At 48.2% G+C, this 16,618-nt stretch overlaps 1 protein-coding gene across 1 annotated transcript in view; it reads left to right on the top strand.

Moving 5' to 3' along the window:
- gabbr2 (gamma-aminobutyric acid (GABA) B receptor, 2) overlaps positions 1-16,618 on the top strand; it is an 80,341-nt gene that overhangs the window by 17,747 nt on the left and 45,976 nt on the right. Inside the window, exon 2 of the mRNA XM_077548264.1 lies at positions 9,353-9,490. Coding sequence (XP_077404390.1) covers positions 9,353-9,490 — 138 coding nt within the window. The remainder of the gene's footprint in view (positions 1-9,352; positions 9,491-16,618) is intronic.

Here is a 16,618-nt window from a genome sequence, read left to right as displayed (position 1 = left end):
ATGACACGCTGCTAAGAGAAACGGGCCCCTCCAAAACATTGTGCATGATGCGACCTCGCTAAAATAGCTAAAACCTTTTCCGGTCCTCACACCATAAAAAAGCCCACCAAGTTCCATTTTGTGACGTCAAAGTGGCTTTGGTGGCAGAATTGGTCTCAATTTTGCGCTCCTGCAACTTGGACCAAATGTCAATTTCCAGCAGGACGAACTTTGTCACTCATTTGGCTTCCGTTTGTCAGCCATCAATCATTGACATCAGCTCCGTGTCCCGTTCAGACGACATTGACGGCAACGCGGCGTTCAACGGACCTGATTGAGGCGGAGATGCTGAAAGGGAAAACGCAAGCCAGGTTGACGCGACCAAATTCCCGGTCGCAACGTTAACGGCGTTCCTGGGAGGCTACGTTGCGCGCTAACTGGATTGATGTGTGTGGACGGACGAACGGCGCAGCTGGCCGCGGGTCGCGCGCGCGCAATTTCCCACAAGAAGTGTTTTTCAGCAAAAAGACAAGCGCGGCCTTTTTGATACGAGCGCAACGTTTAGTTCGGCGTCGTCCTTTCAGGCGGGGCCCAAAAAGGTCAGCGGGAAGACGTCCGCCGCTAAATGGCGGCCGCGAGATAACCGGCGTCGAGGAGAGACCACTGCTGGCAATGTCAGAGCCACACGCGCGCGCGCACACACGCGCTCGCGTACAAACGTGACTCGGGTGCCGAGTGCGCTCGGCCGGCGCGTCCTTCCAAATAAAATTAAAGTCAAAGCGGAATGAAGTTCCGGAATGTGATCAGGTGACGCATGGCTGACCAAACGTTTCATTTTCTCTCATATGACATCATCGTGTTACTTTCATATTATTGTGATTATGGAATAAAGAAATAAAAATACCCCTCCGTGAGTCATCACCTTATCGTGGTGGAGGGGTTTGCGTGTCCCAATGAGCCTGGGAGCTATGTTGTCCGGGGCTTCATGCCCCTGGTAGGGCCACCCAAGGCAAACAGGTCCTAGGTGAGGGACCAGACAAAGCATGGCTCAAACGACCCCAATGATGAGTACAAACATTGGATTTTCGTTTCCCTTGCCCGGACGCGGGTCACCGGGGCCCCCCTCTGGAGCTAGGCCTGGAGGTGGGGCTCGAAGGCGAGCGTCTGGTGGCCGGGCCTATACCCATGGGGACCGGCCGGGCACAGCCCGAAAAGGCAACGTGGGTCCCCCTTCCCATGGGCTCACCACCGGTGGAAGGGGCCAAAGGGGTCGGGTGCGCAGTGAGTTGGGTGGCAGCCAAAGGCGGGGGCCTTGGCGGTCTGACCCCCGGCTACTGAAGCTAGCTCTGGGGACATGGAATGTCACCTCTCTGACAGGGAAGGAGCTCGAACTGGTGTGCGAGGCTGAGAAGTTCCGACTAGATATAGTCGGACTCACCTCCACACACGGCTTGGGTTCTGGTACCAATCCTCTCGAGAGGGGCTGGACCCTCTTCCACTCTGGAGTTGCCCACGGTGAGAGGCGCAGAGCAGGTGTGGGCATACTCATTGCCCCCCAGCTAGCCGCCTGTACGTTGGGGTTTACCCCGGTGAATGAGAGGGTAGCCTCCCTCCGCCTTCGGGTGGGGGGACGGGTCATGACTGTTGTTTGTGCTTATGCACCGAACAGCAGCTCAGAGTACCCACCCTTTCTGGAGTCCTTGGAGGGTGTGCTGGAGAGCGCACCCCCTGGAGACTCCCTCGTTCTACTGGGGGACTTCAACGCTCACGTGGGTAATGACAGTGAGACCTGGAGGGGCGTGATTGGGAGGAATGGCCCCCCCGATCGAAACCCGAGTGGTGTTTTGTTACTGGACTTCTGTGCTCGCCACGGACTGTCCATAACGAACACCATGTTCAAGCACAAGAGTGTCCATATGTGCACCTGGCACCAGGACACCCTAGGCCGTAGTTCGATGATCGACTTTGTAGTCGTGTCATCGGACTTGCGGCCGTATGTGTTGGACACTCGGGTTAAGAGAGGGGCGGAGCTGTCAACTGATCACCACCTGGTGGTGTGTTGGCTCCGATGGCGGGGTAAGATGCCGGTCCGACCAGGCAGGCCCAAACGTACTGTGAGGGTCTGCTGGGAACGTCTGGCAGAATCCCCTGTCAGAAAGAGTTTCAACGCCCATCTCCGGCAGAGCTTCTCCATTGTCCCGGGGGAGGCGGGGGACATTGAGTCCGAGTGGACCATGTTCCGCGCTTCAATTGTTGAGGCGGCCGATCGGAGCTGTGGCCGTAAGGTGGTTGGTGCCTGTCGTGGCGGCAATCCTCGAACCCGCTGGTGGACACCAGCGGTAAGGGATGCCGTCAAGCTGAAGAAGGAGTCCTATCGGGCCTTTTTGGCCTGTGGGACTCCGGAGGCTGCTGACGGGTACCGGCTGGCCAAGCGGAATGCGGCTTTGGCGGTCGCTGAGGCAAAAACTCGGGCATGGGAGGAGTTCGGTGAGGCCATGGAAAACGACTTCCGGACGGCTTCGAGGAAATTCTGGTCCACCATCCGGCGTCTCAGGAGAGGAAAGCAGTGCACCGTTAACACTGTGTATAGTGGAGACGGAGTGCTGTTGACCTCGACTCGGGACGTCGTGAACCGGTGGGGAGAGTACTTCGAAGACCTCCTCAATTCCACCAACACGCCTTCCTTTGAGGAAGCAGGGTCTGGGGACTCTGAAGTGGGCTCCCCTATCTCAGTGGTCGAAGTCGCCGAGGTGGTTGGAAAGCTTCTCGGTGGCAGGGCCTCGGGGGTGGATGAGATCCGCCCGGAGTTCCTGAAGGCTCTGGATGTTGTGGGGCTGTCGTGGTTGACACGTCTCTGCAGCATCGCGTGGACATCGGGGACGGTGCCTCTGGATTGGCAGACCGGGGTGGTGGTTCCCCTTTTTAAGAAGGGGGACCGGAGGGTGTGTTCCAACTTTAGAGGGATCACACTCCTCAGCCTCCCAGGTAAGGTCTATTCAGGGGTGCTGGAGAGGAGGGTCCGTCGGGAGGTCGAATCTCGGATCCAGGAGGAGCAGTGTGGTTTTCGTCCCGGCCGTGGAACAGTGGACCAGCTCTACACCCTCAGCAGGATCCTCGAGGGTGCGTGGGAATTCGCCCAACCAGTCCACATGTGTTTTGTGGACTTGGAGAAGGCGTTTGACCGTGTACCTCGGGGAGTTCTGTGGGGGGTGCTTCGGGAGTATGGGTTACCGAGCCCCCTGATACGGGCCATTCGGTCCCTGTACGACCGATGTCAGAGTCTGGTCCGCATTGCCGGCAGTAAGTCGAATTTGTTTCCGGTGAGGGTTGGACTCCGCCAAGGTTGCCCTTTGTCACCGATTCTGTTCATAACTTTTATGGACAGAATTTCTAGGCGTAGCCGAGGCGTTGAGGGGGTCCGGTTTGGTGGCCTCAGCATTGCATCTCTGCTTTTTGCAGATGATGTGGTGCTGTTGGCTTCTTCAAGCCGTGACCTCCAGCTCTCACTGGAGCGGTTCGCAGCCGAGTGTGAAGCGGTTGGGATGAGGATCAGCACCTCCAAATCCGAGACCATGGTCCTCAGTCGGAAAAGGGTGGAGTGCCCTCTCCGGGTCGGGGAGGAGGTCCTGCCCCAAGTGGAGGAGTTCAAGTATCTTGGGGTCTTGTTCACGAGTGAGGGTAGGTTAGAGCGGGAGATCGACAGGCGGATCGGTGCAGCGTCTGCAGTGATGCGGACGCTGTATCGGTCCGTTGTGGTGAAGAAGGAGCTGAGCCGAAAGGCGAGGCTCTCGATTTACCGGTCGATCTACGTTCCTACCCTCACCTATGGTCACGAGCTGTGGGTCGTGACCGAAAGAACAAGATCCCGGATACAAGCGGCCGAAATGAGTTTCCTCCGCAGGGTAGCCGGGCTCTCCCTTAGAGATAGGGTGAGAAGCTCGGTCATCCGAGAGGGACTCAGCGTCGAGTCGCTGCTCCTCCACGTTGAGAGGAACCAGTTGAGGTGGCTCGGGCATCTGGTTCGGATGCCTCCTGGACGCCTCCCTGGGGAGGTGTTCCGGGCATGTCCTACCGGCAGGAGGCCCCGGGGACGACCCAGGACACGCTGGAGAGACTATGTCTCTCGGCTGTCCTGGGAACGCCTTGGGGTCCCGTCGGATGAGCTGGCTGAAGTGGCTGGGGAGAGGGAAGTCTGGGCTTCCCTGTTAAAGCTGCTGCCCCCGCGACCCGACCCCGGATAAGCGGAAGAAGACGGACGGACGGACGGACGGAAATAAAAATATGCGATGCAAGATTTTAACATTTAATACAGAGTTGTGAATTCCAATTGCAAAATCGGATCATCTTTAAAGTCATCAGCCAACTTTATTTTGATTGGCTGGTGGGGAATTTACCATTGGCCCTTCTGAAATCTGCCTAGCAACTAACAAGCAAAAGTGCTGACTTTGAATGTTTTATTTTGAAAATATTGTTCAGTTCTTCAATGAATTCTGAATAGTTTGTACGACGAGTAACCTCGCTGAGTGTTTGGCAGCCCGCCATTTTCTTTTGGTAGCAAAACGCCACTTGAAGTGAGTGCTATTTAGTGAATGGAGTAGCGGGACAAAAAGATTCCCGTGTGTCCGACGGTCGGTTGTCATCCGCTGTGGATTGGAAAAAGGGCCTTTTGGTGGTCCGCCTCTTGTTATTTTCTCCGAGTAGCCTTGGTGTCGGCGTCAGGGGAGCGGATAGAAAAATTCCACTCCATCACCGTTTGGCTTGATCCACTTCATCCGGCTGCCGGATCAATGTCGACTCTCCTCGGGTACTCGGGAGGCCGCTGTCTAAATATTAGCAGCAGAAGCAGCCGCATTCTCACTTTCCCTTTCCACGGCGGTCCCTCCTTTCATGTTGCCCATCCACGCAGACGCATACAAATGACATAACAATAACTATTTTCAAACATCAAAATAAGATATTTTCATATAAAAAAAAATAAAAAATCCTAGCTTAATGCTAACATGTCATGCGAAAAGCCATACAATGGCTACGGGAAACTAGCATCGCTGTTACAGTAACTACTACTTGAACAAAGATGGAGCAGCAAAACAATGCAAATGGAATGTAGAACAATATTCACTGTTCTTCTTGCTCGTAATTGTGCTACCTCTCTTCCAGATGAGCTCAGTACTGCCTGGCATGTTGTGGCTCAATGTGGTACTACATATTCAAAATAAATACATCTAGATTGGCCTTACTGTAAAAAACCTGTTCAAGTCATTGATAAAAAATATGCAGTGGGGTGGGGTGAGGGGGGGGGGCAATGAACCGTATTGTTAGGGAGTGGGGGGGTCGTAAAATGACCACTGCTGTTCATTTTAGCAGCCAGTAAATTAGCTGTCAGCTCTGCGGAAGAAAGAAGGAAGGCTTGACTGGCTTCTTCTTCTTCTTTTTACGCCGGAATCAAGACGACGCTGATTAATGACCCCGATGAGCGCGAGGGGCTACAGTTGACTTTACTCTCGAGTGCGAGCTTTCCAACTTTGACAATCTGCACCCCCACCCCGCGTTCATTTGCATGCTGTCAAGTCGGCCCGCCCGTCTCCTTTACAGGGAGAGCGGTCGCCGCGGTCGCCGTTGACAACTGCAATGGAACGCCGTCGATGAACAGGCTTTCATTTTTCTAAAATATTCCGGGTTGAAGAAAGGTTGAGAAATATGAAATAAAAAAGAATAAAGTCCACTGATTACACCAAAAATCTATCAAATACTCAGAAAATCACTTAATTGCTAAAAAGAAAAAAAAAAAGGTTTAAAGTCCACTCATTATTGACAAATCCCTCACTTACCATACAATGAAATAAAAAATAAAAAACGTTAATTGCAAAGGAAAAAAACTACAGTACATAACAACATTAAATTTATTTGATTACTTACTTAATAAAAAATGTATGTATTACAAAAATAAAAATCCATTAATAGGATCGATTAAAAACTCAAACATCTAAACCAAGTAAAAATGTACATAAAAGTCAATTAATTGTCAAAGAAAAAAATCCATCAATTACTTCAAAAATGATTTATTATTAAAGGAAAATTCAAAGCCATTAATTATGAAATTCAAAATAGATCTAATAATACAATACCAACCGACTATTTAACAAGTAAAATCCATGAAGGAATCCTAATTATATTAAAATATGTACTTGCAAAATAATATACAGAATATTTTATTATTATTATTATATTATATTTTTTTATGTTATATAATTTCTTGCATTAATTGCTTCATATACCGAGATAAAAAGTTAGTTTGCAGCAAATTTAATACATTTGGTTGCACATCTAAACAACGATTGAATTTGTCACAACAAGCCTTCATTCAGCCTGAAACATTTCAGCCAATCAAATCAAGCCTGGGGCCATTTTCGACCGTCTGACGACGACGAAAGCGGCTGCCGTAGAGGACGGGGCCGTGCGCAGGTGTGCCGTCGTCCATCCAGACCTGTACGCGTTCCTACATGTGGCGCTGGCCCGCAGCTTGCTGATTGGACGCTCATTTTGCTATGAGATGGAAGACAGGTGCAGCTGCCTCTGTTTGTGCCGCTAACGAGGCATTTCATCATGGTTAGCGCACACGCACACATATGTGCTAGCCAGAGGTTCAGGTGCACAGAAAGGACGACACAGTGGAGGGAAATAAGCCTCAAGAGTCCAAAACCACATCAATCAGCAAATCTGGAAAGACGTCACCTTAGTGAGCAGCCGTCGAAGGCGTCGCCGAAATGCTAACCACAGAACAGGAAAGAGCGAGAGACAGCAAAAGCAGCAAAAGCAATACAATTAAACACAACAATTAACACTCGGGTGAGTAGATTTACTCCATTGTAATTTTATTACAGCATTTAATGGATGTTTGATGACCTTTGAGGATAGCAGCTCACTTTGAATATTTCCAGGGCAACAACATCCCCGTTAGCCTAGCGCCCGAGGCTAATCGCTGCACTCTATTTGTGAGCGGCTGCCAGCGCAATCGGAGCGAGCTCGTGTCCGCGTGTGCTGGAACGTCAATAAGGATCGAGGTTGGCGTGACGCAAACGCAATCAAGATGACGGCTTGAACGCGTTTGGGAAGTGCTTGTTGGGCCCACTCGTAGCGGATTTCCACTGCAGCCCAGCACAGAACCGCCGACCGTGTCGGAAGTGGACCGTGCCGAGCTGCTCGCGGGCCTCGCCCTAAATGTTGAAAACCTGAAGTCAAGCGAGGTTGACCTCACTCCTTCCACCCTAGGGTCCATCGCTATGGTGAGGTTTACCGAACCCCCACCAGGACCCTGCCATGCGGGCCCCCTTTATCAGTCCCTCCCACGTGTCTTAACCCCTGCCACTCTCAAATTCCTCACCTCTAGGCTCCTCCCCATTTGCCCAAACTTCTTCAACCTTGGTGTCTTCACCACCACGTCTCTCCCAATGTGCCCTCACCCAAGTGGCCTGTGGGTTCCTCCCAGTTTGTCCTAATCCCTTCCATGGCCACTTCTAGCCTCTTGCACCCTCATTCATGCTGCCCTCATGTCCCTTCCATGTGCCCTTACCGATGCCATACCGTTCTCCAAACTCCTCCTCCATATCCCCCCAGTCTGTTCTTTATGCAAACATCCATCCCCTTCTGGGTCTCAGGCATCCCTTAACTACCCCATTTGCCCTCACTACAGCCTCCCCTGGGATTCTGTTCATGTGACAATCCATCCGGTCCTGGGGCCTTACCCATATGCTCTTACCCTTGTTGCTTCACCATGTGGCCACTCATGCACCCCTCCTCTGCCACATCGGGATCGCTCCCCCATGTGGTCCTTGGTCCCCCACCCCATATGCCCTCAACCCTGCTGCCCAAGCCCCTTGACATGGTATGTCATCACCCCCATGCCATCCCTGGACCCTGCCCCCGTGCTGCCCTCTCAGTGCCCCTGCAGCTCTCCTTGGCCGCCTCCTTGGCCGCCTCCTTGGCCGCCTCCTTGGCCGCCTCCTTGGCCGCCTCCTTGGCCGCCTCCCAGACCCATGCAGCAGATTACCGCAGACGTTAACCCCATCGATCGTCTCCAAATGGGCTCCAAATGCCAGGAATGAGATTTTGCGTCTGAGGGGGAAATCAAGTGGCCGTAGTATTCCTCGACGCTGCGCTCGGGAGCTAAAGTGCTCTCGTGACTTCCTCGTCATACCGCAAACCACTTATTGTGTTTGGCATCAGGAGGATGCGAGATGCGTGTGGGATGCAAACACTTTTTGTATGACGTCCTGCTCATTTCTTGGGGAAATTCTCGTCCAGTTCTAACCAGATGCTTAAAAACGGAGAACTGTGTTCTGAGGAGGGTGCAGAGATCTGGACCAGATGATCACAAACACTGAATGCTTTCACACAGAGACATTTTTTATCCTCATATTAAATGTGTAAGAGGGTCACATGGAGTCATTTTTGTATGAAATGCAACAAAATTGTTGCTTTCAATGATTCCCAGCCGCGTCTGGACACTTTTGAGCGCGAGGCCGGCAACAGGGAGGCCGTCCACGCGGACCAGCAACACGGCCAACGCTTGCCCCTCCTTCATAAAAGCCATCGCGGGCATCGCGGCCGCACATCCGATTGGATTTCCGCTTTCTTTTCTTTTTTCAAGGGGAGCACTTCGGCGAGGCTGTTGTTCGGCGGGAAATCTCATTCAGTTTTCCGGCTGATGGCTAACAAGGTCAAATGACTCCGCAGATGAGGTGCACTCGCCAGGCACACACGCACACACGCAATCCTACTGTGAGAATGGAGTGTCAATAATAGAAGAGTGAGGTCTGCTGATATCATTAGCGAGGGTGCGAATCGCAGCAAAACGAGTTAGCTTGTGTCGCTATCAGTGGACTCTTCCTCCTCCTCCTCCTCCTCCTTCTTTTTCCTCTTCCTTCTGCCTCTTCTCATTTCTGCGGTTGCCATGGCGACGCAGCATGGGATGAGAGTGGATGCTGCGGCAGCGTTTCCTGCAAAACTATCTCTGTCCGTCCGACCAACCGTCCGACCATCCGCGCGTTTGATTTTTCTATCCGTCCACCTAAGCATTGAATTATCGTCACTGTTTCATGGTTACTTGTAGCGGTGTGTGTTTTGTTACCTTGCTTTTTTTTTGGGGGGGGGGGGGTCGTTTTTGATCAGGACTTGGACAACCACCTTCTGATCCAACCAAGAAAAGCAATCTGTCTATCCAGCAACCAACCCAGCATATGTTCTAAAAGTTTGTCTAGGACAAATCGATGTTTTTGTGTTTCCCGGCAACTCTGATTGTTGCGCTGGACGAAGTCAATCCGACGGCTTTGAGGTTTCTTCATTCTCATTTTTTGTCTTTCTTTGCGCTGCGCAGTGTGACAACGCCAAGGGCCTGCGGGCGTTCTTCGACGCCATCTGCTACGGCCCCAAACGCCTGATGATCTTTGGCGGCGTCTGCCCCTCCGTCACCTCCATCATCGCCGAGTCCTTGGAGGGATGGAACCTGGTGCAGGTACGAGCTATTGCTTTCATGTCGACACTCACTCGCAGTCTGCTTTGAATCGTGTCCAGATATCTTCTTTTTAGCGACATGCTAACAGAGCAAAGGACAACCAAAGAGCAACTTGCTTCCTGTTAGCTGTTTTGCGCTTGTTAGCTCGGCAGGTTGAGCTAACAAGTGCCAGGTGTGATGACTAGACCTTGCTATTAGCATAACATTAGCATAATGAGCGAAAAACAGCATAACATTCAAGTGTATTAGCACTAATTGGATGAACGCTCAGTTTTTAAGCTTCCATTTAGTAACATAACGTTTGCATTTTTGAGCTAACACCAGTGTAGCATTATTTGGTGGAACTCAACGGCGGAACAACAGGTGCGCCTATTCATTTTTTGGAGGGATTTATATCAGACGGCTACATCGCTTTGACATCTTACGTTAGCATTTTGAGCTAACAGCATAGCACACATAAGTACTTTGTAGCTGACCGCACAGCTTCTAGGCCTCAAATCAGCTAGCATACCGTTAGCATTGTGAGCTAACAACGGCTGCGTAGCTTTCCCGCTGCTACCATATTTTGTTACAAGCTTCCTGAGTATATCTACGTGGCTTCCCCCCGCCCCCTCCCCGTATTGCACTCAAGCTGGCTACTTTACGACGACGTTAAACATTCCCGCGTGTGCTTCAAGCCGGAGATACGCCAACACCTCGCTTTCCCGCTGAACAGAAAAAGGCGACAAGCACCGCAAAAGGTTATTGGCTGGCGATAAGATAAGCGCCGAGCCGCTGCCGCCAGCAGATAGCATCGTTCAGGAAGCGCCGGCTTAACGCCAATGTCACATTTATGCCGCCTATCTCCATCCGCCCGCAATTACGGCCCATGCGTCGCTTCGCCGGAGAAGAGATTACACGGAAAAACATCAAATAACCATTTCATACATTCAAATTGTTTTCTGGTGGAGATTTTTACTGCATCGGCTGCTGCATCAGCCTGGATCGGTGGCAAGTTGTCATCTGGATTTAGTGGACGACGGCTTTTCCTGGCTTCGTTCATTGGGGCAGTTGTGAAACCTGCCTGGCAACAGGCACTCATTAGCTTTGCTGTTTTGTCATTGGTCAAAACACGTTTGCATTTCCATTTCCCAAAACAGGATATTTGCTCTTGTTGTGCCGCCGCCTCTCGGAATCCTCCCAACAAGACACCAGGCAGCTTTTGGTTCTTTTATCGAGCATTAAAGTGTTTTGTTTTTTTTAATAGGTGGCTCCCGATTTGTGTGCTTTGTAAGAGAAACCGCGCGCTAACAACATCAGGGCAGCGCTGGAGAATACAAATGTGTTGAAATGCAAACGCCGCCGCAGCGGCAAAGAGACGCTTTGACGCGGCTGCCAAGTGTTTTTCATTTGAATTGCACAAATGAGAAGTCTGCACCTTTGTTTGGCCGCCGTTTGCTCAGCACGTATTTATCCAGCTGCTCCGCTCGCGCTGGAGGGCCGCGAGATGATTAGCTCGTCCGCGCCGCCGATGCTGATGATGCTGGCTTTTAGTTTCCCCGAGCTGGACGTGAACACAACACGTTCGTTGCTCATAACATTTTCGTGCTTATTTACTCGTTACAATCTCGCTAACGATGTCATTTTGGAGATGTTGTCGACACGTCGGTTCGATGGTCTGATCGCTGCGTATGTTGGCCAATTAGCGGACAATCGCAATGAAGCTGCAGGAAGAAGGAGTAACTTCTTCAAATCAAAATGGATGCCTACCTGATCCATCCATGGACCCTTGCGACTTTTGATCATGATAGACTCGACCACCCAATTTCATGTGACGTGAAACTGGCGAAGGGGGCTAATCTTTTCCCATTTTCCAGGGGGCGCTATTGTGTGAGTTGGAAGGTCCTTGTGATCCCTCAAAGGCGTCAGTTGTCCCTTGATGCAAGCACGTCCCAAAGTTGGCGGCTTTGGGGCCTCCAAGAAGGCCATTTGCAAGGCCTGGAAAGCACTTTGTGCTGATGTCTTTCCACTTCCTGTCTGCGTGTGCACGCATGCGAGGGCGAGTTGATGATTGTCATCTTAGCGTGCGTGCGTGCGTGCGTGCGTGCGTGTCAGACAGTTCAACTGCTCTTAATCGATCGCGCCAGCTTCAGTCTTTTGCAAGCGGGCCGTCGCGCTGCTTAATGGCTCGTAATGGAGCCCGCCGCTGCGCGCCGTCCCAATGCTCCGCCTTCTTTGCGGATTTCCTTTCAAAAGGCCAGATGTGGGAAAGACAACGTTGGGTCAGTGGGACGTTTCAAAATGTCTTGAGGGGAGCCAGACTTGTATCGTCTCGGAAAAGACATTTTTTGGGGTAAGGGGAGGATTTTTTTCCCATCCTCTAAAACAGCATTTGTCAATTTACTCCTTTAACAAGAAAAAGAAAAAAAAAGAAGGCAAGTCACAATTGAAAAAAAAAATGTTAAGAGGTTTCATTTTTTGAATCACTTACCAACATTTCACATGTAAAAGTACTTTCAAGATTTACATTCAAAAGACTGAATGTAAATGCAGAATTTTTTGATGACTTCAAAAAATGTTTTTGTTTTTGATTGAATCAAGATCGTTGTTACATCGTTTAAAACGTGTTTTATTCTGCTGCAATTTTATTTTAAAATGTTAAATTACGTACAAATAAATATCAATTTTCCTTTCAAAATTACATTTTTTAATGCAATTTTACATGTGTAATTTTGTTAATTTCTTTTTTGATAAAAATAAATGATGGGGTTATTTTTATGGATATTTTTGTTCGATTTATAAATTACATTATAATATTTATATTTAAGTTGTATTTACATTTATCCACATTTTTTTTGTTTTTGTTTTTTTCTTTTAATTGATTAAAAATGTTCATTTTTTAATTCAATTTTCCTTGTTTGACTCTACTTGTAACCATTGTCATTATTTATTTATTTATTTTCAAATGACATTGAATGAGCGCGTCATGCAAATTCTTGCATTCTTTTTTTCCTTTTTCTCCACCTGTCGTCTTTCCCAAATATCGCTGGCTAAGAGCCAGTCAGGGCCAACGCGTCTTGTAAATCATCCCTGGCTTTGCAATTGTCTTTGGCAGTTCACATTTGTATGCAAATTGCGTGCATCGAATCCCGGGAGGAAATGCTAAAGACTTGCATGGAAAGATGAAGACGTCGTACGCGTCGTTGGCATGTGGACGCACAAACCGCGTTAAGTGACTACAAATGTTGTTCAACAGTTAAAAACAACAACAACTCTAGTTTGGCTTCCTGGTTTGCACTCCTGCTATGGAGCGGATTTTTTTTTCAGTTCATAACTCATCATTTTGATCTCGTTCTTGTTTTTTTTGGGGGGTGTAATTGCACTGTCGACCACTAGAGGACAACACACTTTTTTTGTGTGAGCGTGTAAATTTGAAAGAAGAAAAACGAAAAGAGGAAGAACTCAACTGAGTTTTTGTTGAAGATTATTGAACGTCACATCCTCTTGAATCCGACTTTCGACGGCACTGAGAACATTTGAGTGCCACCCCGCCCCGTCTTTGAAAATTGCGAGGGGGGGGGGGGGGGTCGGATGCGGGCCCAGCCGGATGGTGTTATGTGATATTTAACACTCGATAGGTTAACAGGAAAGGGTGGCGGCGGGGGTCCCCCAGGGCAGCGCGTTTTTAAAGACACGGCGCGGACCGCCACCACCGACACCCCCCCGCCCACCATTGGACCCCCGTCGGCAGCAGGATGCGTTAACGCACAAACACACACCGGCGATGACCTTTTAGCGCCAACAAACAGCATTAAAAATGAATAAGGACGTAATTGGAAGTAACCGCCGGCGCTTTCTTCTTCCTCTTTCAACCTACACACACACACACGCACGCGCACGCGCACACACACACACACGCACACACACGCACGCGCACACACACACACACACACACACACACACACAGGCTGTAGTAAAGCACACATTAGCTCCGTATAATACTTTGCCAGTAATAATCTTGACATTTACGGCGGCGTCATTAAGCAAAGCGCACACACTTTGAACGCACCAATCAAAACGCGAACGTGGATTATTCAGGAAAGTCTTCAACCGTGGATTTGTTTTTCATGCTTATTGGTTGTTTTTAGTTTTGTAAATCAAATGTATTTTTGGACTTCTCAGTGTGTCTGAAGAGCTCATTTGCATAACATGTTCAATTCATATGAATTGCTTACAGAGTTACCATATAAGTTTTTCATTCAAATATGAGTTGAGTTGTACATTATATTTACATTTTTTATTTATTTTCCTTGAAATGTTTTCATTTGTATAATTGCTAACAACATTTTTTTCACTCATGTAAGGTTCAAATCATATCAAATCACCAAGTTTTTTTTTTTATGATATTAAATATTCTTTAAAATGTTAATTCTTTAAAGAATTTTGTGTTTTTTTTTTTTCAATTTAAGACATTTTTTTAATTATAAATTTACATTGGAATTTCTTGAAAAATAGTAATCAATATTTCATGTGTTTTTCTTTTGTAAATATTTTTGGACAAAAGTAACAGCTTTTTTGTACTTTAGATCACTTTGAAGTATTTTTTATTTTTTTAATTGAAATATGCCTTTTTAAATACCTGTTGCATACAAATTATGTATTTTTTTATTATATTATGCATTTTTCACACTTATTTTTAAATATGAATTGCTTTGAAAAAAATAAATATATAAATTGGTAAATTGAAAACAAAAACAATGATAACAAATGTCTTCTCTTTAAAAAAATAAATAAAAGCAGGTTCCTAAAACTTCCCCAAATTCCATTTTTTTTTTGCAGCAGTTTACTGTGCACAGGTAACCTCTGATTATTTTTTTTCCCGCCCTCTGTTGTGGCATGTTTTTCCTTGACGCCTTACCCAACCAGCATGTGACATTTAGCAGGCCTAATCCGCCTAATTGTAATAATTAGGCGCCTCCGCTTGGCTAAACACGTCATTGAACTTTTCCCTTTACTGGCGAAAATGTTATGACACATCTTTGGTATTGATGAACTTACTGATCTAAATCCGTTTTTCAAGACTTTCTGACGTATTTGTGGTCATTTCACATGCTTTAGTGTCACACCAGTGCAAAAAAAACATTCATGCTAATGCTACTGGCGTGAGGCCTAAAAGCTACGTGGTCGTCAACAGCTTCACGGCAAGCAATGTGCTTATATTGCCTGTAGACGTTTGCTAGCCACAATGCTAACATTATGCTAGCAACATGAGGCTTTGCTATCATCCACGTGATGCTTTCAATCCCTCAAATAGCTGTCAAATCTTTTTAGCCGCAAAGCTACATGAAAATGCTAAGGTTCCGCTCCTAGCGTGAATGGGTCAAGCGTGTCTCATGACAGACAGCGTTCTCGTGGCGTCTCACATCCAGCGTTCTCGGCGTCTTGCGTTCTTGTGGATGTTTGGCTGATAAGGTGAAGCGTACGCAGCGTTTACGTCGGCGCGCCGTTAGCGCTGCAATAGCGCACACGAAAGAGGGGAGAAGGAATCCGCCATTGTGGATTATGTCCAGTCGTCGTTAATTGGAATGAATGCTGAAGAAAATGAACGTCTGTACAAAAGTATGCCGCCTCAGTAGACCCTCAGTTTTGTTGAGCGGACCCCCTGATATCAGGAGCCATCAATAATCTCGGTCGGCAACTTCACTATACAACAGCAGATTTGCTTCGCTCGCTTGAATAAACGGCTACAATACAAACCCCCGACTGATGAAGCCCCTCGTCACAAATGCAAACTTTCTTGAGCAGCATTCGCTCTCCCAAAAAGCTCAGAGGGGGACGCTTGAGATGGGAGGGGTGAGAACAAATCCCCAAAAGCGCAACCAAAAACAAAAGCAATTAGCATGGCAAAGAGGTGTTCTGACAAGCCCAGTCGTTGCTCTCTGAAGTGCAGCTCGCCTGCGGGACCACCGAGGCGGCGCGCGGGGGACGCCTTCACACCGACATCACATAACACGGCTAATCCGCTACGACGGCACGGGAGGCCAGGGAAGAAGTGGAAAAAGAAGCACAGTCAACTTGAATTCATGCACGCGGCGGCGGCGGCGGCGGCGGCGGAAGAACGCTTCCCAGACGCCTTTGACAGCACGCCAACATCTTGACTTTTAAAGAGGAAAAAGCATAAGCAAAACATGACAAACGTTGTTCAAACTAAGATACAAAGTCAATTCAAGTTACAACAAACAAGACTTAGCTAGGCTAACGAGAATGCTAAAGTTAACCGTCCATAGACTCAAGCGTTTAGCTGAAAGCTAAGGTTCGTTGGCTACTGGGAAAGATAGCTACAATACTCATAACTTTCGCTTTCTCTGTAGCCTAGCTGAGATTTAACACAAATACGTGTGTTGTAACTTGCTAGCCTAGCCTAGCTTCACTTCAACACACAATACCATGTTTGGTAACGTTGCCTGTCTTGGTATATTCCGTCTAAGTGTCGTCACTTTCGCTATCCTGTTAGCTTGGCCTAGCTCGAATGTAAACTTATGACGCACAAACCTCCGTGATAAAGCAAAGTGAGGCTTCTAGCTTAAGTTACAAAACAGTTCAACTCGGCTATGAAGACAGCTAAATGGCTAAACTAGGTTAAGCTAAACTTCTAAATTCCGACACACACACTAAATAAAAAGCTGAACTTCTAAAGTCCACAGCTCGACTGAGCTGCCAAGAAAACAAAAGTTACGCGATATCAGCACTCGCTTTTGCTGGGCTAGGCTAAGTTAGAACGCAGCCACGTAAATGCTAAGCTTAGCTTGATAGGAATACTCATTTGCGAGCCACGCTTAAAGTGTTAAAGCTAATCTACGCTAAGCTAAGATATTCAGAAATCCTTTGAGTTTGCGCAGGTGCTTTTGCAAGTCTGAGTTTGACCCCTAAAAATTGTACAATTCCAAGTTTTGTGGATTTTGGAGCCTGCTACTTCCCGTTGAACCTTTGATTTGTCCTTCCTGTAACTCTTGTGTTTCCTTTGAGTACGTTGACAGCATCCAAATATGTGACGTTTAAGGACGCCATTTTCCTTGACACGTGTCCGGTGTGCGTGCGTGAGCCAAATCGACTCCGGCGGTCTCATCATCCACTCCAACGACGCCACAA

Source organism: Vanacampus margaritifer, chromosome 17 (genome assembly GCF_051991255.1).
Source record: "Vanacampus margaritifer isolate UIUO_Vmar chromosome 17, RoL_Vmar_1.0, whole genome shotgun sequence".
Classification (NCBI taxonomy): domain Eukaryota; kingdom Metazoa; phylum Chordata; class Actinopteri; order Syngnathiformes; family Syngnathidae; genus Vanacampus; species Vanacampus margaritifer.
The sequence above is the reverse complement of the archived record's forward strand: the minus strand, read 5'-3'. Positions and strand labels throughout refer to the sequence as shown.